Raw genomic sequence first — 24,675 nt, 5'->3', positions numbered from 1 at the left:
CTGAGCTTCAGTTTCATACATCATAAAGTGGGGATCATAAAAGCATGTACTTCCTATACTGTTTCAAGAAATAAATGAGATAAGGCAGTAAAGCACTTAAAGCTATGGTTAGGGCTGAATAAACATTAGCCATTATTTTTTATTATCAACCAGCTTATATGCACATAGTCCAGTTTTATTGGAAGAAATGAGGAAAAAAACATGAGCTATTTTTTAACCAGAATGAAATATATTTTAGTACTTTGGCCTCACTGAGTTTTGTTCTTCTAGTATAAATGCAATTTTTAATTGACCTATAATACGTAGAAAATGTTATATATCTTCTAAGAGGTCTTCATAAGGTCTGGCCTCTCTGAAATTAATCTGAAATTAAAGCAGTCTTTAGAAACTTGGAAGTCACATACAAGATGGTACCAGTAGTTCCTATCTTTGATTCTAATGTTTCTGGAATTTTCTATCAGAATGGTGTCACAAAAACATGTACTTTTGTACATCCCCGCTCTACCATACACACCCCTTATACTCACTGAGAATCAGCTTATTAGGTGAGCCACCTACAATCCATTCTGAAACATGGCAGTATTTGAAAATTTTAAATAATGTTTCTTCATCTCTTCCTTTTTCATCCCTGCTACAGCCCGCATAAGTTTTTAAATCTTTGTACTCTTAAGATCCAGAGGTTTCCTTATTGGTTTCTCTCAAACCAGATGCCAACTTTGGCTAATCCATTTATCACACTTCTACTGAATTATTTCAGAAGTGAGAGAGAATGGAGAATCAATAGCCAGTGGCAAGAAAAGAGAGGAAATGTGTGTGGACTCCTTTCCCTTTTTCTTTTCAAGGGAGTTAATATGCATGGAACCTCACTTTGCAGGGAAGGTGGGGAGCTGCCTCCGCCTCCTCTGCACATCCTGGGGTGCACATAGGATATGTTCTAAAGGACTTTTCTGTGTCTTTGCACACGTCTGCTGGGCTGTAGTTTGAGGTGGTATAAATTCTGCCCAGTTCAGGCCTCTGGTACTCATTCAGCCCTGAATACTGTTGACAGTATCCAGGTATCTGTGGGGCCCTGAGAACTTCTTTGTGTGGAGTGTATGAGATGGCCATGATTGAAATGCCAGGGAGAAGTGATTAATCAGACCCCAGGATGTTCCACTCATCCACTTGTTGGTTGAGTTATTATTGGACGCCTACTCTAAGACGTGGCAATATCATCTCCGAGAGCTGTGGGGCTATAGGAGATTCATGGACTGTCTCCAATTTACAAACAGCTTGTTTGCCTTGTACAATATCTCCTGTAAGTTGACTGTTTTTTGAAATGAAAACCTCATCTTCAGTCTTCAGGTCAACCTGAAGTTGGTACCACCTTCTGTAGTGATGGATGGGATCAAGATTCTGGCAGGACTGTCCACCTGCACACCTTCACAGGTGTGCTCATCCCATATACTTTCTTGAAAACAAGTAACCAACAAGAACAAAGCCCTTTATTTCCCAGGAGCTCCCTGTGCACCCCTCCTTTTCTCTGTTGTATTTCTCAATACAGTATGTGAAAAGGTAGTGACATCAGTGTCACTGAATCTGTGGGCGTTTTTCATTCCACATGACATTCATCTCCCTCAGCAGTGTCTAGATGTCTGCATCTCTCTCTTTTTTTAAAAAAAAATATTTATTATTTTTAATTGTAGTTAGACACAATATCTTTTATTTTTACGTGGTGCTGAGGATCGAACCCAGGGCCTCACACATGCTAGGCGAGCGCTCTACCGCTGAGCCACAATCCCAGCCCTCTGCATCTCTTTTGACTTAAACACAGGTCCCCCTGGCTTTCTTGATGCTGTGCCCTCTGGTTTTCCTTTTATGTGCTTAGATGGTCTTTCTTAGCCTTCACAGTCTGCATTTCTTTCTCTACTTATTGCTTGGCTGTTGGTGAAACCAAAGGCTCAACCCTGGACTTGTTCTTCATCTTGTCTCACTCTTCACTCTCCTACCAGGAAATCTGAGTAAAGCCCAGGGTTTTCATTTACCACGTGATGGGAGACTTCTATGGCACTAATCCCATTCATGAGGATTCCACTCTCAGGATCTAGTCACCTCTGGAAGGCCCCACTTCCTAACACCCTCACCTTGGAATTAGGAAGTTAACATGTGAATTTTAAGGGAGACATTTATTCCACTATACTCTGTATCCTTGTAAGGGTCTGGACTGGCAAATCTACCTCCTTTGAACCTACTATGCATATACTTTTATTTCACGTCTGCCCGCATTTTGCCTTGGTATATAGCCACTTAGGTGTTCAACCTACCTCCCCTGATCTGTTGTAAGGTCTTTAGGTCATGCTGGGCCTCCTGCCATATTTAAACCAGCGAGTTGAGTGCTCAGAGCTTGGAGAATTGAGTCAAATTCAACTGAATTTGCACTGATTGCTCTTTGCCCAAGCCCTTCATGACCAATAGTACACCCCTCTAAGGGATCAAGCAGGGCTGGGGCTACTGTTTGTGTATATGGGACATATTGATTCTAACTGAACCCAAACCTTGCTAACTTCATGTTGAATTAGTGCCATTTTTCAGTCTACTGAGATGACTATTATGGTTTTTCATAGAATGATTCTTGAGATATTGGTAGCTATTTTTGTGTGGGGAATGACCCGTTTATTTGATGACTCAACAAAAAACTTGCACTATATGTCAGCTGCTGTTCTAGGCATTGAGGGTAAAGTCATGAACAGAAAAGCTGCCCTTGTGGAACATTCTGGTGTGGAAAATAGGCAATAAATAAGTAAACAAATACATGCTTAGTATACTTCAGATAATGACAAGTACTGTGTGAAAATTAAAGCAAGTAAGGAGGGAGACACTATTAGATGGACAGAGAAGGCTCATTTTTGGAGGTGACCTTGAGTGGATTTTTGAATGTTAAGGTACTGGCCATGTGAATGTATGGAGATGGGTTCTTAGTCAGAGGCAATAGCATGAGCTAAGGTCCTGAGGTGGGAACAAACCTACTCGATTTGAGGAGCGAATGTGTGTCTGGAGTGGAGTGACGTGTGGGGTCAGAATGGCCCAGAGGCCAGATCATGAATATCCTTAAAGGGCATTAAAAGGAGTTGGCTTTTATTCGAGGAGCAATGGGAAGACATTGCAGGGTTGAACAGAAAAGTGACATGATCCATTTATCTTTCAAAAAGATCACTTTGGTTACTGGGTGAAAATAGATCAGGGGTGGATACAGCAATAGAAGGAGATTGTGCTGGTTCCACCGCGAAGTGATGGAATCTGGAACTGGGTACAGGAGAAGGAGAAAGAGGTGACACTTTATGACAAAGTGACAGTTCCCTCCTCACATGGAAAACCTGTTCTTAAATTTGGGGGCAGAGGGTTTTTGTTAAGCCTCTAGTGATTTGCCATAGTGATTCTCCAGACTCAGAGACTTCTGTGATTCTGCTGGGGGAGATAAATTTTCCCATGGCTGCCTACCAGCTGTGCGCTTGCCTCTGGTTTTTTCCTACCCACAGTTTAGCTATTGCTTTTGACCCTTTGCTTGTCATTATGTGAGTGTAGCCTGCAGCATGTTCCGTTGTTCAGTGGTCAGTCCCCCCACCAGTCTGGGAATGCCTGGAACACATCATGGTGATCACCTAATTCACCCTGGCACCTCTAGTGCCTGCCATAGTGTTTCACACTTCATTGAAGGCATTTAACACATTTTGTTGAATGAATAAATGAACATGATGTCAGTCCCTATGTAGATAGGACAATTTTATGGAAAAGGCCCACCCATAAAGACACAATAGACAAATGGAGCAGGCACACACTGGTACATAGTAGTGATCCAAGAGCTTTGTAAGTTAGGAGTTGTATTAGTTCACTTTTCATTACTTTAACAAAATATCCAAGGCAAGCTACTTTATAAAGAAAACAGGTTTATTTTTGCTACAGATTGTTTCTGGAGGCACAAGTTCTAAATAGCATGATGCAAGGTTCTGGTGAGCGCCCCTCATCTAAGTTACATAATGGTGGAAGGGAGCAAGTGTCTCTGTCAGTGTGGTCTCTCTCCTTCTAAAGCCACCAGGGTTCAAACATGGGAAAGCCACATAATGATCTAATCTAATCACTTCCAAAGATTCCATCTCTAACCACCATAGTCGGATTAAGTTTCTACCCTCTTAATACCATGAGCATAAGATTTTGGGGGACTAAACTCTTGCATGAGCTCAGGAGGACAAATCATCTTCAAACCATAACAGGGGTAGTTATTGCTGATACTCAAAATGACCAACTTCCCCTAAACATCTGGCATTTCTGGGAATAGAATTTAGTCTGGAGTGGGAGGGAAAGAGGATTTTAAAAATTTGCAAGAACTGGAAAGAGATTGGAGAAGGAAAGGGAAGATACATTGGTTGATTTTCAAGGAGCTCAATTGCTACATTTTGCATAGTGTGTGGAATCTTTGAGCTAAAAAACGTTGTGGAGATTGTGTGGGTTAAATACCTCTTCTTACAGATAACAGTCATTATTCATGAAGTATTGCTATGTGTCAGATACTATTTTAAGGGCTTCACACAGGCTAAGGGATCCAATACTCCTAACACTCCTATGAAATAGATACTATTGTTCCCATTTTATAGTTGGAGAAACTGAGCCCACTGACATTAAATAATTTACTCAGGGTTCTGTATCTTAGGAGCCAGGGATAGAGCCCAAATCTCTTGTTCCTTAACTACTTTCTTCACTAAGATACTGCCACTCAAGCCCTTGCTGGCAGCAGAAAAAAATATAATACTATTTTGTGGTTTCCTCAAAATGTTAATTTGCTCATTCAACTCCTGGTAAAGCTTGGGGCGCACCAGCTAATACAAACCTTTAGATGGACTTGGACAAACACATTCGAGTATGCTCGGATTCAGAGAACTTGCTCTACCTGGGCCATAGGAGAGGGCCATACTTATTTGTCTTGTCTCTGCATTTAGGGCTGTGGATCAGGGAGGTCAACAAATCGTCCACTTCCCTGTCTATGCACCAGTGAGTACACAATAGGTACTAATTGATGATGATGGTGACAGTTTGCACTTCTTGGCTCATTCAGTTCACCCTCTTATTTGTTTTGAGCAAAAATTTTTTTTTCCAACCTGCTGAATGTAACAGGTAATTAACACCACTTAATAGCTGTTAAGTGGGATGATCATCTGTTTTTATCCTGGAAAAGGCTCTCCTTTGGAAGCTAATGGTGCTGCTGAAGACCCAGGCTGATACTTGGCTCCCTCTATTAAGGAGTATTGTGTGGAGCAGTGAGAAAAAACCGGATCTCAGAAAACAGCAGTTCAGTAAAGGTGGTGGTGCAGGCCTATAATCCCAGCAGCACTCTGGAGGCTGAAGCAGTAGGATCCCAAGTTCAAGGTCAACCTCAGCAATTTAGTGAGACCCTCAGCAACCTAGGGAGACCCTGCCTCAAAATAAAAAATAAAAAATGCTGAGGATGTAGTTGTTGGAAATCCCGGGGTGCTGCAAGAAATTGAACAATGTGCTCAGAAGTGGGTGGGCAAGGCAGACTTGATTTCTGCTAGAAGGGCGTGCTCTAGAACCTGCCCAGCAAGGGTGCCTGGGTGGGCAGTTGTCCTACTTTTATCCTGAATGCAGTGCTCCCCTGGCCCTGATAGGAGGAGCTCAGGCTTACAATCTATGCAATTAGCTAATTTTAGTTAAAATGGCTACAATTGGATCTAACGTCCCAATTAAGGCTAAATACTATATTCTGAAAATGGACCACTGAACTTTCTAGTTCTCACATGGTTCAGTGGTAAAGTGCCCCTGGGTTCCATCTCCAGTACCAATAAAAGGAAGGAAGGAAGGAAGGAAGGAAGGAAGGAAGGAAGGAAGGAAGGAAGGAAGGAAAGAAGGAAGGAAGGAAAGAAGGAATGAAGGAAAGAAGGAAGGAAGGAAGGAAGGAAGGAAGGAAGGAAGGAAGGAAAGGGTAAACAGCAGGTTCTTCTTACATAAGAGGCTGGCAACAGAAGCCTCACATGGAAAACACAAGACTAGGAGGGCAGCAAATTAAGAAGGTGTGGCCTCGGGCCACCATGGGAGGGATAGTTGGGGTAGCACTAGTAGCTGTTCTTCAATTCCCTAGTGATCTGTGGGTGGGGGGAGCCCAATGTCTAGACATTGTCATCGACTCCGTGCTAAGTAACCAAAAGCAGAGGAGGACTTGTTTCTGTCCTTGGCTTCCTTCCTGTCACCAGGGTCATCCTGGTTAGGTGACATTATCAGGATGTTCTCTGGAAGTCACCCTGGTTTTAAAAGAGCCTGGTGTGAGAGGTTTCCAGTCTCCATGTCATTTCTGTGGAAGATTAGTAAGGGACAGACCAAGTGATGGAAAGACGAGTTTCTTCAGGACATTAAGAAAAAAGTGACTGTCTCATACCCTCAATGAAAGGACGACACGGAGTGGCCATTGGGAGTGCCCCTTTGTGTACACATCTTGCCTTCCGTAAGACAACTCGTCCTGAGAGCCTCACTCAGAGAGGCCTGCTCCTCCAAGGAGCCCTCCTCCCTTGCCTCAGTCCCGGTCAGAGGTTTCTACTCTCCTTTCCTCTTGCACAGTGTTGCTGAAGGGCCACCTGTTTGTCCTTGGCTCTCTGTTGTTGTTTATAGACCCTGTTGGCACATGCTTTATCCACACTGAAATCCTCCCTAGCTGGACTCCTTTGAATTCACTACCTGGTAAGTGCTTATCATAAATATTTCCTGAATGGGTTCATAAGTGGGGCTCTTTACCACTGGAACGAGGCTTGTTAAGCCCTTAACCCCGTTGCCCTCTGCGTTCTGGAACATTTCCTCTCTGGTTAGGTCTCTCCAATAGTCTGAACCCTTGCCTCATCAACCCCTCTATTCTGAACATGATTCCTACTCCCATTATCCCTGGCTTAAAGAAAAGAAGAAAAGGAGTGGGTAGCTACAAGTGTTAACTTCAGCTGTCTCTCAATTGCCAGCAAGTTGTAGGAGAATTTTGTCCCTTTAAAAATGTGGCATTATTTGAGAGAGTGCTTTAATTCTCTTCTCCTCCCTGAGTGGGCTTTTAGGTAGTTCAGTAATTTAACAAGTGTGTGAGGAAACTGGCAGAGAGGCTTTTGAAATTCAAGTGACTTTTGTTGGTGCATGAAAATAATTATAAAAGGCAGGCTGAGAGGAGTAGGCAGGGTGAGGCCAGCACCCAAAGGTTTGGTCCTAAAAGGAACCAGTCACCTGTCAGATCTAGACAGTGTCCATTGAGACACCAGGAAGACCAAAGTCAGTGGAGGGAGCTTGAGGAGGGTGAAGGGAGAGGTGGCCTGTGGAGAATTGGCAGAATAAACTGAAGGGGGTGGGGAATTCTGGAGGTAGAAGATGCCACAGAGCTTTACCTTTAACCCTGGAAGACGCCAAAGCTAACCTTCCAAAACTAAAGACCCCTGGCCCCAAGGAGCCTCCTGGGTGTCTTCCCACATAATGATGGTGGGGAGAACATGGAAACGGCTTCAATGACCATTGATTGTAAATGCTGTCCACCTAGACTCAAGTCCCCCCAAGCAGTGATATGCAGGGCTCCAAGTGCACAGGTCTGTCACAATGCAGGAGTTGGCACATAACCCTGCTGGAGAGTTGGGGATGAGACCTGGGACCCAACGTCTTCAAAAAGGACGTGTTTGATTGGTTTATTTCTCAAACCTTTGGTCTATAATCTCTGTTTCAATTTTTTTTTTTAACCAAATCACCTGGAAGATTATTGGCTTCTCTTGAAGACTGGCCTGATCCCCTAGAATCAGCTACGATGGTGTCCTTATAACCATGGATGGTCAAGATCAAAGCAATATTTGGTTCAGACATTTAAGAGAGCTGCTGACTCTGAGCCACATCTAAGTTTTGGTTGTACATAAAATTGGCAGGTGTCATATTAGTTTTATGGAGACTTTAAAAATGATAATTCTAGATTGAGTGATTCTGTGCTAAATTGCTTATGTATCAGAGTCATTGGCTTACCACTTACAATATTTGATAAATGTTGGTGCAAAATTCCAGGAGGTCAAAAAATTTAGCATGCCAGCACCTTGAAATAGGGAACATTCAAGTCACCCCAAGCCTGGGTTCTGGCTGAGGTTTTCCTGCTTTGTGCCCTTTGTGTCCCATGAGATTGGCATGCTGGTCTCTTATGTGGTAGGGCCAAAGGGGCTGGGCTGTCCTTCCTGAAGGGCCAGAAGCCCATAGTAAAGCATCCTGTGGCAGTCTTCACCTGGAGTAATTCAACAGAAAGTAGCCTCCTTGGAGTAACTCAGAAGGCCTCAGACTGAGGTTTCCTGACATGTTCAGATATACTTTTTTGTAGTCTTATTGTTTAGTAAAATCATATTTTCCCAGGCCTTCCTTTTCCTCTCTGTGTTAGTCAGCTTTCTGTCACTATACTACAACACCTGAGATAATCAGCTGATAGAGAGGAAAGGTTTATTTTGGCCCACAGTTTTGGAGGTTCCAGTCCATGCTTGATTGGCCCTATTGCTTTGTACCTGTGACAAGACAGGACATCATGGAAGGAGTATGTGACAGAGAAAAATGGCTCACCTCATCTCCAGGAAGCAAAAACAAGATTGAAGAAGTGGCTGGAAGTCCCACAATTCCCTTCAAGGGCTCACCCTCAGTGACCTAAAGACCTCCCACTAGGCCCCACCTCTTAAAGGTCCCACCCCCTCCCAGTATAGCACCTGGGGACCAAGCCTTTTAAGACATGGGCCTCTAGGGGACATTCAAGATCCAAACTACAGCACCCTTCTTCCTGCTGTCCCCTCACTCTGAGGCAAATTGACCAGGGGCTGACTGTATGCCGGTGGACATTACTGTGCATTGGAGAACAAACAGAGACTACATCTGCTGGCTGCACATTTATGAGAAAATTGTCTTCATCCCCTTCATCTTGCTGGTCCCAGGAGGGAGCCTCTGTTTTAAGGTCAGCTTAGTGTGTGGGCTTGGGAGTCCAATAAAAGAAACATTATCCTTCCCTTTTTCTTCATGCTCGCTGGCATGAAGGCAGGGAAACCTTAGGTGACACACAGGGGACTGGATTACTGTTGTTGAAAGTAGGCAAGGATTGGGGTGTTGTGGGCTGGCAGAAAGTCTGCTGAGCAGCCCTGGTTTCTCTTTCTAGTGGGGATGCTGAAAGTTGTGTCAGTCCAAGAGGAACAGAGGAGACTAGATCAAGAACTAGGAAGCCAGGGGCTGGGGTTGTGGCTCAGAGGTAGAGCGCTCGCCTACCATGCGTGAGGCACTGGGTTTGATCCTCAGCACCACATAAAAATAAAATAAAGATATTGGATCAAAGTGTGAAATATGATATATCAAGAACTATGTAATGTTTTGAACAGCCAACAATAAAAAATTAAAAAAAAAAAAGATATTGGAAGAAAAAAAAAGAACTGGGCAGGCAAGTTAGGCTCAGGGCCATTCCACTGACTTTCAGGGTAAGAAGGACGAGCTGTCTATCTCCCTGGGAATGACAATTCACTGGCATATGATTATTCACAATAGTAACACTTGTCACAGGAGTGGTTTCTTCTGTGCTCCATGCTCTCACCTTTGAGAACAACGTCATTCATAGTAGAGCCTGTGTCCCTCACTGGTAGGTGTGGCATTTTACAGATGAGGACAATATGGCTCAGCATGGGTAACTGATCTCAATATCACACAGTCCCTCCTTATGTAACTGGCAGGGATTTACATAATGCTTTGAGAAATTGTGCTCATCATTTCAGCCCAGTGTGATTACAGCTGAAAAGCTTGTTGTCTGAGTTGAAAGGGTCCATTCAGAGATGGGCGGAGACCCAGCCTCAGAGCTTCCACTCTCTCCAAGCTAACCTCAGCCCCAGGATCTTCCCTGTGCCGCCTGTGGCTGTGGTGCTTATTGTATTTGGTCCGAGATATGCTTAGGTCCTCAGAAATCCTGTCTTCCTAGGGATGCTGGCCTCCTCCCGAAGGAGTCCCCTTTCTCTCCCAGGATGCATCATTCCTTTGCTTCAATTTCACTAAGAAGAATCTCTTCCTATTATTGATGCCCCTCTATCCCATAGCACTGAAAATAAGACTGAAGTTATCATATCATTATATTATTCTCCCACAGTATATAAAGGTTGCCCATCAGTTGCAAATGGGATAAAGGAGGAGCCGGGCGCAGTGGTGCATGCCTGTAATCCCAGCAGCTCAGGAGGCTGAGGCAGGAAGGGTCACAAGTTCAAAGCCAGCCTCAGCAACTTAGCAAGGCCCTAAGCAACTTATGGAGACCCCATCTCTAAATAAAATATTTTAAAAAGGGCTCAAGGTGTGAAGCAGTGGTTAAGCAACCCTGGGTTCTATCCCCAGTACCAAAAGTGGGGTGGGGAGTAAATGATTGGATAGGTTACCAGACCCAGGTTTGGGGCTTCATTCCATTGGAAAAACAATGTCCCAGAGACAAGTGCTGGGGAGAAAGAAAGGCCTTATTCTGTGGCCAAAGAATGGAGGAGAATTAGCTTCACTCACAATCAACTTCTTAACTCCGGTATAGGATGGGAATAATGAGGGAGAGAAGCAGCTTAATAAATGTGAGGAATATTTGTGTCTATTTTAGAAATAGGTGTGTATCTTCCAGGAACTTGGGTGCCATCTCTTTTCACTCCTTTTGTGGTCTAGTGTTTCTGGTCCTGGAAGCTGATGGGTGTTGTTAGTTTTGAAAGGGCAAAGGGAGAAAGAGATTAGGGAAGTCTAGGGCAAGTTAACCTTATATTATAGTTTTAGACAAAACATTTCTCAAGTGTTGGACAGGTCTATAAGCAGAACTTAGTAGAATATGACCCTAAGGTCAAGGCAACATAGGGGACAGACACAAGATGAAGACAGAGATGCTAAGTATTTTCATCTGTACCCATTGGACATCTATAGGCCCAAGAGAAGAGTCAGTATTTCAGCAGAAGCAGCCTTCAGGTCCCTGAAGAGTAACCTAGGCAACCGTTATCATCATATCCTATACATCAGAGGTCTTATCTACAGCAACGCTAGTGAGAAACTAATAATGTATCATTCAGCTGTGTGACCTCCAAAATTAGTGATTTTGAAAAATCTCTAATTATGAAAAAGTCTTATGAAAAAGTCAATTAAGAGCCAGCTAAGCTAGAGTGTTTATTTAGGTTTTTCCTTGGTAACAGATACATGAATGAATGAGAAGTTCATAACCAGAAATAAAAATATTTTGAACATAAATAAAATCAGTTTGAATTCCTTGTTAAAAATGAATTTTAAAAGTTCTTGGAAAATCAAGGTTGTGGATGAAGGCTCAGAGCTGAGCTAGCATGGCAGATACAAGGGAAAGGAGGTGGCTGCTAAGTTGAACAGAGGTAGCAGGGGTATAGGGATAGGCACCTGCTAGAAGTGGGCAGCAGGGGGCAATAGAAAAAGAAAGGGAGTATAGACCGAGGAGAGGGATAGTTGGGTCAAATGGTGGTTCCATTCCTAATTTTCCAAGAAATCTCCATACTGCTTCTCCATATTGGCTGCACCAATTTGCAGTCCCACCAGCAGTGTATGAGTGTACCTTTTCCCCCACATCCTCACCAACACTTATCGTTGTTTTTCTTCATAATAGCTGCCATTCTGACTGGAGTGAGATGAAATCTTAGAGTGATTTTGATCTGCATTTCTCTAATTGCTAGAGATGATGAACATTTTTTCATATATTTGTTGATTGATTGTATATTATCAGCTGAGAAGTGTCTGTTCAGGTCCTTGGCCCATTTATTGATTGGGTTATTTGTTTTTTTTTTTGATGTTTAACTTTTTGAGTTCTTGATATACCCTAGAGATTAGTGCTCTATCTGTTGTGTGAGGGGTAAAAATTTGCTCCCAAGACATAGGCTCTCTATTCACCTCACCAGATTAAAAACAGCATGCTACAGAGACACAGCCACATCAATGTTTATAGCAGTGCAATTCACAATAACTAAACTGTGGAACCAATCTAGATGCCCTTCAATAGATGAACAGATTAAAAACATGTGGCATATATACACAATGGAATATTTTTCAGCAATAAAAGAGAATAAAATCATGGCATTTTTAGGTAAATGGATGGAGTTAGAGAAGATAATGCTAAATGAAGTTAGCCATCCCAAATAACCAAATGTTGAATATTTTCTTTGATATAAGGAGGCTGATTCATAGTGGGATAGGGAGCAGGAGCATGGGAGGAATAGATGAACTCTAGATAGGGCAGAGGGGTTAGAGGGGAAAGGAGGGAGCATGGGGTGATTAATGATGGTGGAATGTGATGATCATTACTATCCAAAGTACATGTATGAAGACACAAACTGGTGTGAATATACTTTGTATACAACCAGAGATATGAAAAAGTGTAATAAGAATTGTAACACATTCTGCTGTCATATATTTAAAAAAAAAAAAGGAAGAAAGAAAAAAGGAGGAACAATGCCAGTGGCTGTGAAGAAGCAATGACCAGATTTGAAAATGGACTCAGGTGGAGACTAATAGGAAAGATGGTTTTTAATGAAATTGGAAATTTAGGCCATGACGTTTGCAGCTCCTGGGAGGAGTGCGAGAATCCAGCACAAAGCTGGTGGGGAGTTTCCCTGTGGAAATGTTGGCTGGCAAATGGAAATTGACTACTAGAATCTGGGCGGGTGGCCTGGAGCAGTGGAACAGAATTTGCATTGATCCAATTCTTACCTGGTATCAGGCCTGGCCCACAAGCCGTAAAATAAGTGGCCCTTTAGGTGGCATCTGAAGGAGCTCCTCAGGCCAGTGACTTCTGTCTGTTTCTCATTCCCATTGTTTCTCTTCTAGACAGCTGACCTCCAGTTTTCACACACAATTAGGTTCTACTCATCCTTTCCAACGTCCCTTGATTCTGCCTTGATTATAAAACATCTTCCATGATCCCCTTGGAATGAATCGCAGTCTTTTCAGCAATCCCACAATACCTATATGGAGGCCACTTATTTAGTATTTTTGACTATAGAAAGCAGGGCATAGCATGACACAGGGATTCCATGGCCTGCATGAAACGTTTTCTCCTTTACCATTTGGTAAATGAAAGAGAGAGATTGGCACCATTCAACCATTTCTCTTATGAAAAAAAACAATGTATTCCAGTGCTGAGGAATGATGCAGGGTCATGGGGCTGTGGTCAGTGATTCAATCAACCTCTCTCTGTTGCCTGGTAGATTTAGGTAGGCAACTCTTAGACTTGAGAGGGGCTGCCCAGTCTAACTGCCCACACAAATGAATAAGCATTGTGTCTGCCTGGTGGCAGTGACAGGGAAGTGTGTCACACCAGCCTTGATGCTTGTTAAAGAAAAGGCTGGATGGACGGTCAGGAGGAGGACAAAGAAAGAAGAACACAACTGCTTTCCCCATTGATTCCTCCTTCTGGAGCTTACTGAGTGTATCAGACAAGATAGATTCAATTATGCCATGGTAAGAAACAATACTCAACTCAATAGCTTAAAACAACAAGTTTCTCTCTCATGTTCCAAGTCTATCACAAGTTGCCTGGGGGCCTTTCTCCTACTTAATGGTTTCAAGATGATGAAGTGCCCACCATGCTAAATGCTTTTGACTATGTCAGAGTGGAAAGAAAGAGGCTCTGGAGCATTTTGTAGGGGTCATTAAATCCTCTAGCCTTCTCATCACTTCTGCTCAAAGTCCAGAGGCCCCACCTAACAACCAGGGGCTGGGAATTGCCTTCTTTTTTTTTTTTTTTTACAGAAACATGTACTGTTTTATTCAAGCAGCATTTAATTCTTAAATCTAATAACTATTGTGGCATTTACAAGCTATTGATTTATCAAAGAAGCAATTTTTTCTCCTTAAAACTTGACAAACTCAATTTTAACTTTTAAAATGAAATATTAATTTTGAAGACAATCAATGTGGATTCCATTGATCTAGCTAACAGGTTTGTTTTTTTAATTTTCTAGCTTTATTTTTATGGCTAATAAAACATTAATTTATGTACTTGTGACACTAATTTATGACACAAACTCACCATTTCCCCACCACTCATTTGACAAAATCATTTATATAAGGACACAGTTTCAAAATAAAGGAATGTATTATCTTCTGTGAAGCCTTCCTTCACCTCAAAGCAGTACAATTCTCATTCTTTTTTTTTTTATTGGTTGTTCAAAACATTACAAAGCTCTTGACATATCATATTTCATACATTTGATTCAAGTGGGTTTTGAACTCCCAATTTTACCCCAAATACAGATTGCAGGAATTGCCTTCTTTCTATGCTCCGAATGCTGGGAGTGAGTGGCAGGTACAGCGACAGCCATGATTCAAGTCTTGTGCGAGTGGCCTGGCTGATTTCCATTTGGTCTAGAAGGAATAAGTTCCCTACATTGTTCACTTGATTATGACAAGGAATGCCTAGGGACATAGGAAAGACAAAGTATGTGTATGTTAAGGACATAGTCACTCCTAGAAGTGTCCCTAGATTAATGAGAGGCACCTGTCCCACTTGTGAGGATCCTGTACAGAGTTCCAGATAGTGGAAGGCAATTGGGAGAGGCCATGCAGAATAGGATAATTTTTACGCATTTCCCCCCCCCAGCCCTCAAAAGACTGGAGAACTCTGAGACCAGCTGGCCTCTATTAAGTAGTTTTCCTCTCCATAGGGACAGTGACGAATCCTCCCTGCTTTGAAGGTTGCTACTTCCACTATAAATCAAGCCCTGGAGAGAGAAGCAACGGCGGTGATTAATAGTGGAGCCTGAAATCCAAACTGTAATCAGTCAGAGATTTGTCATTGGCATTGAGTTGGAGATGGAGCTATAATGGATGATTTGGACCCAGGGTGGCTGTCTCTAAATGTGTTAATTACCTTGGTATAAGTGGTTGAAAGTGATGATTAAAAAATGTAGAGGTAGGCATAGCAGAACTCACGGCCACTATCCACCCCTTCTGCCCTGTGCTGATACATTCAAAGGAGAAATCCAGCGGCAGGGTGGTGCCCTGGCCCAGTGCAGATGGAGTTGGTAAGCCCAGCTTTGAGGTCCTCCAGGAGAAATGACAGAGACCTCCCTCTAGGTGGCTGAGACTCATAGGGGCAGACTATGCCTGGTTTACCCACCAAGGGTAACCAACCTCTGGAATGATGGCTCTTATGCTTTGATTCCAAGATTACTGTCTGGCAAATCTAAGGAAGATGCAAATCTAAGCAAATGCAATTCATTCTATATCAGACTTTGAAAATAAAGAAGATGCCTTTAGTTACAAAGTGCATTTCTTACACGTGTGCCCGTGCATGTGTTTATTTTTAATGTGTGCATATGTGTTTCTCCCTCTGTATCTGCCATATGGGGCAGTTAGCTCATCTGCCTAAAATGAGAGACCAAAGCCATGTTCTGTACCTACAATGGACAGTCCCCTGGCCCCAGAAGTCTTGGTTTGTGAACACAAGCCGTATTTCTACTGCCAGCTAACCTTTGGCAAATGCACACATTTAGTTAGTTCAGTTCATTTTATCAAATATTTGTAAAGTCTCTAAGTGTCAGGCATTGTGCAAAGCACTTTGCAAAAGGAGATAAGAAAAGTATAGACTTTGACCCAGTCAGCTTACAGAGAACTGTAGTATATCCATGCGCATTAGAAAGAGGAGGATAATGGCTCTATATGGATAGACTGTGGAAGGTTCCCCTAAGAGAGGGTCAGAAAGCATGTGGAGGGGCTAAGAGGTACAGGATAGAGTGAGCAGAACTTTGTTTTGAAAGTGGAATTTGAGTTGGGCCTTGAAGGACAGAAAGATGTTGATAGGAAGACCAAAACATTCATAATGGACTAAATATAAGATGCTGAGGACCCCCCAACACACATAATATGGTACAGTTTTTCCTTGATATCTGTGGGGGGTTAGATATACGATCCCCCTGTGAAGACCAAAATCCACAGATGCTCAAGTCCCTTACAGAAAATGGCATAGTATTTGTACATAACCTATGACATCCTCCCATAGACTTTAAATCATCTCTAGATTTGTCTGTATTAGATATTTGTAATATTGAATATAATGTAAATGCTAAGTAAATAGTTATTAGGGAATAGTGACAAGAAAAATTTACGTGTTTAATACGGAGGCAACATTTTTTTTCAAATATTTTCAGTCTTGGTTGGCTGAATCCATGGATATGGAGGACCAACTGTGTAATATATAATATAAATAATAATTTATATATTAGATATAATATCATGTAATTTATAGTCTCTGTATTATATAACATAAACATAATTTATATTATGATTTGTATTATATAAATAAATTATATATGTAAACAAAACAAATTGTAATATATAAATTTTTAATAAAAATTTTTATAAAAAATTTTATAAATATAACATTTTATGTTTTATAAAATATAAAAATTATTTATATAAAATGTATATATTTATTTATATAAAATGTATGTTTATATTAAATGTGAATATATATATATATATATATACACACACACACACACACACATACATATATATAAATTCTCCCCACATGTCTGGGTAAGATGATGTATTTTGCATAGCTGTAGACTTCCCCTTAATACTGTCCTAGACACCAAATTTCTCCCTTGCAATCACCCTTTAGCTTATAGCTTTCATTTCTGCTAAAATGTGAACACTCTTCAGAGGGTTCATAATTATTTTAAGCTCTTTTTACCCTGTGTGGCTGGATTGGGAGTGGGGGAGCTTCATCTTCCTGCTGGTGGCTCCCTCCATCTGGCCCTTCTTGGTCTGGGCTGGTTTCTCTTCCCTTGTCCCCAAGGTTGCACTATACCTGTTTATCACTGTTCCTTGATTTTTCTCTTGGGTTCTTATTTATCATCAAGCCAAATGCTATTTTTCAATTCTTTTTTCTGGGCCCTCCTGTATTTGAAAGAGATACTAGAAAAGGATGCACAGAGACTAGAAAAACAAGAACAAGGCAGTTAGAGGATCAGTAGGAGCCCTAGGACTTTTGTCCTTGTGGTCCTGCCTTGCTTCAGATATCACAGTGCTGGATCGCCAGCGCCATTCTGCAAAGGGGTCAGCGACTCACAGGAGCAAGTGTAGAGGGCCTGAGTCCATTTTCAATTGAATGTAAAACATGGAGACTTCCCATAAAAATGGTGACCATCCTGGGGCCCTGACTCCAGGCTGCTATAGGAAGGGTCTGGTGTTACCAGAGCTTAGGGGGCAGTGTCGAGGCAGAATCACTTGCTGGAGGAATTGGATCAGCTTTTCCTCTCTCTGACCCAGGCCTGTGTCTCTGCTTCCTCTTCAGCTGGTGCTGCCAGAGTACTCCATCCACAGCCTCTTCTGCATCATGTTCCTGTGTGCCCAGGAGTGGCTTACCCTGGGGCTGAATGTCCCTCTACTGTTCTATCACTTCTGGAGGTAAGTCTGTCAGAGGCTGGCCCATCCTCCTCTTTTCTGCCCAAATAGCCTGCTCTCAAAATGACAGTGTCCCACGAATAGATCAGCCACTTAGTGCGATCCCTTCATCCCTTCCTTTGGGGGACTTTCTCTCCAAATCCCCTTTCCCAAACTGCTCTTAGGCAGCAAGACCATATAAGGGAAGGTCCTTTATATTGGCTCCATTGATCACAACCCAAGCTCTTATAGGTCAGTATTAAAAATGGCTTCAGTGTTCTTCACAATAGTCAAAAAAAAAAAAAAAAAAAAAAAAAAGGAAATAACCCATGTGCTCGTTGGCTGGTAAATGGATAAACAAACTGTGATATATCCATGCAATGGAATATAATTTGACAATAGAAAGAAATGAAGTATTGATAAATGCTACAACATGGATGAACCTTAAAGAAAATATAAATGGAAAAAAGCCAGGTACAAATGGGCACATATTATGATTCCATTTATATGAAAGGTCCAGAATACTCAAATCTATGGAGACAGAAAGCAAATTAGTGGCTTCCCAGGGCTGGATGGGAGCAGGAATGGGGAGTGATCACTAATGGGTTTAGAATTTTCTTTTTAGGATGATGAAAATGCTCTGAAATTAGTGGTAATGGTACGCAACTCTCTAACACACTGTAACCCACTGACTTGTGCACTTTAAAAGGGTGAATTTTATGGTATGTAAGTCATATCTTAATACAAAAAGCACCTACCAGATGGACCAAATTTTCTGGGACAGTTCTGATCTCACATATTCTTTTCCCTGCTAAAGCCATGTGTCAAATCATGTGATTTGGGCTTTTTTGTAAAATATAGCTACCATATGGATATAGGAAGCATGGACGAGAGAATTAAAAAGATGGAAGGGAATGTAATTGTGCAGATAAATTGCCCTCTGGACCTCTTGCTCCCAGAGTTCTGGATGCCCAAACCATCATTATTTGACCATGAAATACTTAATCTTCATTTAGTTTTTATTTAGTCACATCAGGAGCATTTCACTCTTTCATTTAGTAAATGTCCAGAACACATACTACCTGTTAGGCATTGTGGAGGATTCCAAGATGAGTTTAAAATATAACCCCTACTCTCAAGTTATATATCCTAGGGTAGAAGAAAATACATTCTTTCTCTTTCTGACTTTCTTTCTTTTTAAGATGTAGATGGACATGATTTATTTAATTTATTTATTTGTATTTGTATTTATTTTGATGCTGAGGATAGAACCCAATGCTTCTTGTTTGCTAGGCAAACACTCTACCACTGAGCTACATCCCTAGCCTGAAAATATACTCTTAACAGACATATGATGAGTATCTATAGGAGCGTAGAGAAAGAAACACTTAAATTAGACTGAAGAGTGACACTGGAAAATCTGGAAAGCGTTTGCAAAGGTCCAGAAGTAAGAGAGCACTTGTGTGTTTGGGGAGCAGTATTTGCTTGGTGTGGTTGGATGTAGTGTTCTTCGAGGGGGTAAGAAGAGATGCAATTGACAAACAGGCTGGGAATCTTATGTGGGGTACCTGAGAAGATTTGTTGAAAAGTTGGAGTTAATTTATTTTCTAAGAAAGGGAAAGCTAAAAGAGGCTTTGGTGGAGGAAAATGGTATTTCCTGATCTGAGTTTTAGGAGGGTAGCCCTGGTAAGAAGTGTAAAGAAGTAATGAGCTAAAAGGTGAAATATTGAGGATGAAAACTAATTTCAGGGTCATAGTGAAAATCCAGATGAAGAAGATCTGACCCTGGAAGTAGAAGTTGAAATCATGAGACAATAGGAGAACACCTGTGGGTAAACTGGGCAGGACTTGGCCGAAAATTGAATAAAAGAGTGGGGTGAGAGGGACCTTCTAAGCTGGGAGGCTGGGAGGCTGGGAGGATGATGGTGCCATTGATCAAACACAAAGAATAACAAATCAAAGGTTTAGGGAGGAAAGGAAAATGACTTGGTTACATAGAGAAGTTGTACATTGTGTAGGTCAGCTTTCTGTTACTGTAGCAAAATACCTGTATTTATCACCTTAGAAAGAAAAAAAGATTTATTTTGTCTCATAGTTTTGGGGGTTTCAGTTTGTACTTGATTGGTCCCATTGCCTTTGGGTTGTGGTGAGACAATACATCAGGGTAGGAACACTTAGCAGGGGAAGCTGCTCACCTTTTGGCAACTGGGAAAAGAGAGAAAGAGAGAGGAGGGGGAGGGACATAGAGAGAGAGAGAGAGAGAGAGAGGAGACTGGTATCCCATAATTCTCTTTGAGAGCACAACCCCAGTGACCTAAGATCTCCCACTCAGCCCCAACCTCTTAATGGTTCTATCACCACCAATAATACCAAGTTGGGGGCCAAGTCTTCAATACATGGCTCTTTGGGGTTAAGTAAAAGCAATTTGTTAAAGAGAGAACACAGAACACAGAGAGTAGCCAAATAGAATAATTACAGTGTTGTAATGTAATTATACCTTTTACCACCTTTTACCTGGATCAATATCTGCAACAGCTGACTGAGGTGGGTTTAGTTTTCCCTGCATCACATAAGGGAACACAGAGACTCAACAGGGTGGGTCAGCTGCCCAGGGTCACTTACCCTGTGCCTGGCAGGACCATGGTTCCATCTCTCCATGGTGTGAATCTCAGTCCACATCCTTGCTACCTCACATGTGGCCCAAGGGGCTGTCTCTTCTCCCCCTAAAGGAAGTTTATCCTGAGGTCCTTTAAGTTGGGAGCTGTCAATGGAGGGTATCAAAAGTGTGGTCATGGGGTGAGGATGTAGCTCATACATCACGTGCTTACCATGCTTGAGGCCCTGGGTTTGATCCCCAGCATCACCAAAGAGAAAAAAAATGTGATCAATGTATGAGACTTTGATTGTTGTACTATTCTTAGGGCTGGGACTGGTCTAAATGGAAGAAAATGGAAAGTACCAGTGCCCCTAGGCTCAGAATCTGTGCATCCAAAGAGGAAGAGTAACTGTAGTCTTGCCAGTAGGGACCTTGACTTATTTTTTTGGATCCCTGATAGGATCTAGCAATGAGATCCTATATACTATACACTGTTACTAACACAATTAGTAAGTGCCCAAACATGAAAGAAAAAAAAAATAAAAAAAGAATGAGAATAAAGAATTCCTTAAAAACCAGAGTCTTTGCCGTATGTGGTGGTGCATACTTGTAATCCCAGCGACTTGGGAGGCTGAAGCAGGAGAATTGCAAGTTTGAGGACAGCCTCAGGAATTAGTGAGGCCCTAAGTGACTTAGTGAGACCCTGTCTCAAAATAAAAAATGAAATGGGCTAGGGATGTGGCTCAGGGGTAAAGCACCCCTGGGTTCAATCCTCAGTACCAAAACAAACGAGCAAAACATCAGAGTCTTTGAACACCTGGTTTTCCTTTTCCAACAGACCCAGGTCAGGGATGTTTCTCATGCCATTAAAGTCCCTCTGCTCTCACTCTCAATTTGCTTCAGTACAAGTAGAGCTGTCTGCCACTGATTCGGTGCCCATTCTTTTTGCAGGTTATTTGCATACATCACTTCACACAATCATCACAACTGTCCTTTGAGGTGGGCAATTTCATCCCTGTTTTATAGATGAGAAGTTAAGGCCAAGACAGGTTAATGACTGACCTAAGGAATATCATTCTGGTGACCAGGAAACAGACCCTGGTTCTTTCCACCAAAACATTTGGTCACCCTGTCCCTCTGCCTCCACTTAACAAGGTCACCTGGGAACAAAGCCACAGTGAAAGCAAATAGGTTTTGAAATCTCCTCCCAGAAAGAGGAGAGGTGAGTGGCCCAGAGGGCTATGATCTGGCAGGTATCATTGAATCTGGCTTGTGATGTCCTCTCTGCATAATGTCGGTGACAGATCCCATCAATGCAATTCTTTGAAGGGAAAGGAAAAGGGAACTGAGATGCCAGGTCTGCAGGTTTCTGTGTTATAGGGATGGTCTTCAGAACCACTAGGATGGGTCACCTGGTCCTTCCTCAGGATCGAGAACCACTGCCTGTCCCAGAACCTTGAAGGAGCCATGAATTCTCACTCCTGCCTCCTCCCAGGATTCCTTTTCCAGAGGGATGAAAAGCAGCCTGCTGGGTGAATTCAGCTGCCCTGTGTTCTTGGGCTGAAGAGGTGCAGCCAGTGTCCTGGTAGGGGCTAAAGATCAGGTCCTGAGGGCAGCAATCCAGGGGGTGCTCTCCTCCCTGGCCTTGGCCACTGATGTGACACTTGTGTGGATTTGGGGCTTATGAAGCAGACAGCCTGCTGTGGTCTTTCTCCTCCACCCATAGCTCTTTTACTCTTCCAGCTTCCCCATGGATGGAGAATGTTCTTTCTGCTCTTCTGGGTCTTTCTATCAAGAAGAGAAGTACCTAAAAATTACTCTATATCCAAATGGGAATATGATGTCCCTCTTAGAGTTCTACCTCTGAGGGTTTGCATAGAGGGAAATACTTAATTCAAAATAGTTATTATTATTTGCTGTGCTGAGAATCAAATTCAGGACCTTGTTCACGCCAGGCAAGCTCTCTGCCACAGAGCTACATCCTAAAGTTTTTAAAGTTCCAAAGTAATGAACTTTAAGGCAGAATGTAGGTACAGTGGCACAGAGGCCTACCTTCACCACAGTTGCGTCTGTTCTGAAAGGAAGCTCTTCCTAGTACTCCCAGAGGACACCAGGAGACACATTTTTTTCTTTCCATCAGAGCATCATTGTACATGGGAAAGTCACTCTGATCCTATTAGAAGATGGTGGCAGAGCCACATTTGAGTGGTGCCCGGCAGAAGGAAGAAGACTGGCAGGGATGACAGGAGGGAAGTCCTGGATCAGGAGGGCTTGACCCAGGTGATGTTGGAAGTCCCAGAGCCTCAGAGACAGTGATGCCATGTCCTCTTTCCCTGCAGGTATTTCCACTGTCCTGCAGATAGTTCAGAGCTGGCCTACGACCCGCCAGTGGTCATGAATGCAGACACCTTGAGCTACTGTCAGAAGGAGGCCTGGTGTAAGCTGGCCTTCTACCTCCTCTCCTTCTTCTACTACCTTTACTGGTGAGTTTCTGCCCCTCCAGGTGGATTTGACTCTTGCAAAAAATGGAAGGGGATTTTCCCAAGGGAATTTCTACCTCCTTTGGGGAGGCTGCCTCCAGGGGCTTGGCTGATGAGGGTGGGAGTAACGGTCAGTTGTGTCTGACTCTAGTTCAGGATCGAGGACTTCTGTATAAAGGAGTAAGAGGCGGAAGGTCCTGTACACATCCCTATGGCCACAGTTAAACACATTTTACCACCATCTTTCAGGAGATAGTTGGTGAATTGCCATTGGCCACGCCTTCCCAGAACACTGTCACTCCACCCATCAAGTTACCTGTGGCCCTAGGAGCACAGCCTCATCCCAAGACCCTTTTCCCCCAGCCTGTGTCTAAAGATTCTTGGGCACCATAAGAGCAACCCCCAGTGGCAGTCATGCTCTGCAATGTGGCACACTGGGTCATTAAATGCTTACGCTCACAATTTTCCCACATTATATAACACCACTCTGCTGACTTTGCAACTCCCTGTTGGGAATCTCACCTTCTCACCTCTTCACTCAGAATGTCCTAGCTAAGCAGGTAGCTATAAACAGACCGTCTTATGGTTTGATACCCTAGAGTATCTTTTTTGGAAACATCTCCTTCCTGTTTCTCTTTGTAATTATCTTGGGGCCTCTCTCCTGTTACCTTGCACCTGTCCACCTCTTGTGGACCCCAGACATCCCAGTGCTGTTTCCAGACAGGGTGATAGTTGTATAGAGGAAAAGTGGGGATGTTAGACTCTATAGACACCTCTGGGTTTGGATTGGGCTATGGTAGGCTGGGAAGCGACTGTGTTGTCCAGCATTTAAAAATGAACCAGGCTCTGAGCTAAGAGCTTTGTATGAGATAAATACTATCCTCGTATTAAAAAACGAGGAGATGGCTCCGAGAAGGTAGATAATTCTCCAAGGTTACAGCTAATAGCGTCACAGTGGGAAGTCTATTCCCAGGCTGATGCCAAACCTGAACTCTTAACTTACCGCCTGTTTTAGAGAAACACTAGACAAGTCTTTATCAATGATGGATGGGAAGTGCAGAGAGCATCCTTCTTAAAAATGCAAATTTCTGGACCTAGTTTTACAAGTCAGACTTTCAGAGGCCTAGATGTCTGCACTTTAAATGTGCCCCTGGTGGAGGGGGGGGGGTCAAATGCACACCTCAGGGTGAGCACTGCCCCTGGAGTGTCTGCTTTGTTGGCCTTCTCCCCCCTCTCTACCCCCCTGACTGCAGGCTCAGCTTCTTCCAGGATTCAGGGTTCCTCTAGCATTTTCTTCTTGAAGTTAAGAGTTGCTTCAGGCTCAAGGTTTCACTCCAATGGAGTTTCCTGCTTCAACTTGCAGGGAACCTAAGGGTTTTTAATGCCTCTGGTGATTTCTGAGATGCCCAGCAATTCACCCAAGTCTTTTTGGCTTCAAGTTTGAGCTTTTTAGCAACTCAGGCTGGTTCCTGTCATGGGGACAAAGCTCTCATGGCCTGAGCGACTCCACACCTTGGTGGTTTCTTAGGTGACCCCCTTCTTAGGTCTTTTCTCTGGAATGTACCCAACCTTACTTTATTCATGGGGCTGCAGACCACTCTTCTGCAGAGTCATAGGCTGAGTGGCCTGACCCCAGAGACAGCTTTGTCCCTCTTTTAAATCAGCAGAACAAAGCTACTACTTCCCTTGACTCCTGCCCCTGAGCTGGGATCCACCCTAGTCCCGGAGACTGAGGCAAGCCAAGTGCCCTCATTTCTGTTTTGTCGCAGTAAAGGCTGGAGTCTGAAGCATCTGAATCCCCAGACAGAAAGCAATGCTGCTCTGTGTCTGCTGGGCTGTGGGGGCGGGAGCGGGTGGCGCAGGATGCTGTTGGTGGCTTCCGGGCCTTTCAGTAGACGTGATCATTCTGTAACTGAGTATGTTCCTGACATTCTGCTTAACGATCTGTCCTTGAGTCCATCACTCCAGCTCCTTCATGTTAACTACTTGGTTTCCAAAATAAACTTATAAATAATGCTACCCTGCCTCACCAGGTCCCTGGGTGGTGGGCTGAGTGTGCCCATGTTTTTTGTGAAATCTGACCTCTTGGAGCTCTTCAGGCCTCTTGGAAGACCCTGTTTCTCCCACTTCAGGAGCTCCCAACCCAGATCCAGAGCTGGTAGAAGACACAGAACTGTCAGCCTG

At 43.0% G+C, this 24,675-nt stretch overlaps 1 protein-coding gene across 2 annotated transcripts in view; it reads left to right on the top strand.

The window, feature by feature from the left end:
• Window positions 1-24,675, top strand: part of Cnih3 (cornichon family AMPA receptor auxiliary protein 3) — a 110,468-nt gene that overhangs the window by 83,977 nt on the left and 1,816 nt on the right. For both annotated transcript variants that reach the window (XM_027954762.2, XM_027954760.2), the window contains 2 exons: window positions 17,327-17,439; window positions 22,351-22,494. In XM_027954762.2, coding sequence (XP_027810563.1) covers window positions 17,327-17,439; window positions 22,351-22,494 — 257 coding nt within the window. The remainder of the gene's footprint in view (window positions 1-17,326; window positions 17,440-22,350; window positions 22,495-24,675) is intronic.

Source organism: Marmota flaviventris, chromosome 12, assembly GCF_047511675.1.
Source record: "Marmota flaviventris isolate mMarFla1 chromosome 12, mMarFla1.hap1, whole genome shotgun sequence".
Classification (NCBI taxonomy): domain Eukaryota; kingdom Metazoa; phylum Chordata; class Mammalia; order Rodentia; family Sciuridae; genus Marmota; species Marmota flaviventris.
Note: the sequence above shows the minus strand (reverse complement) of the source record. Positions and strands in the feature narration are given on the sequence as shown.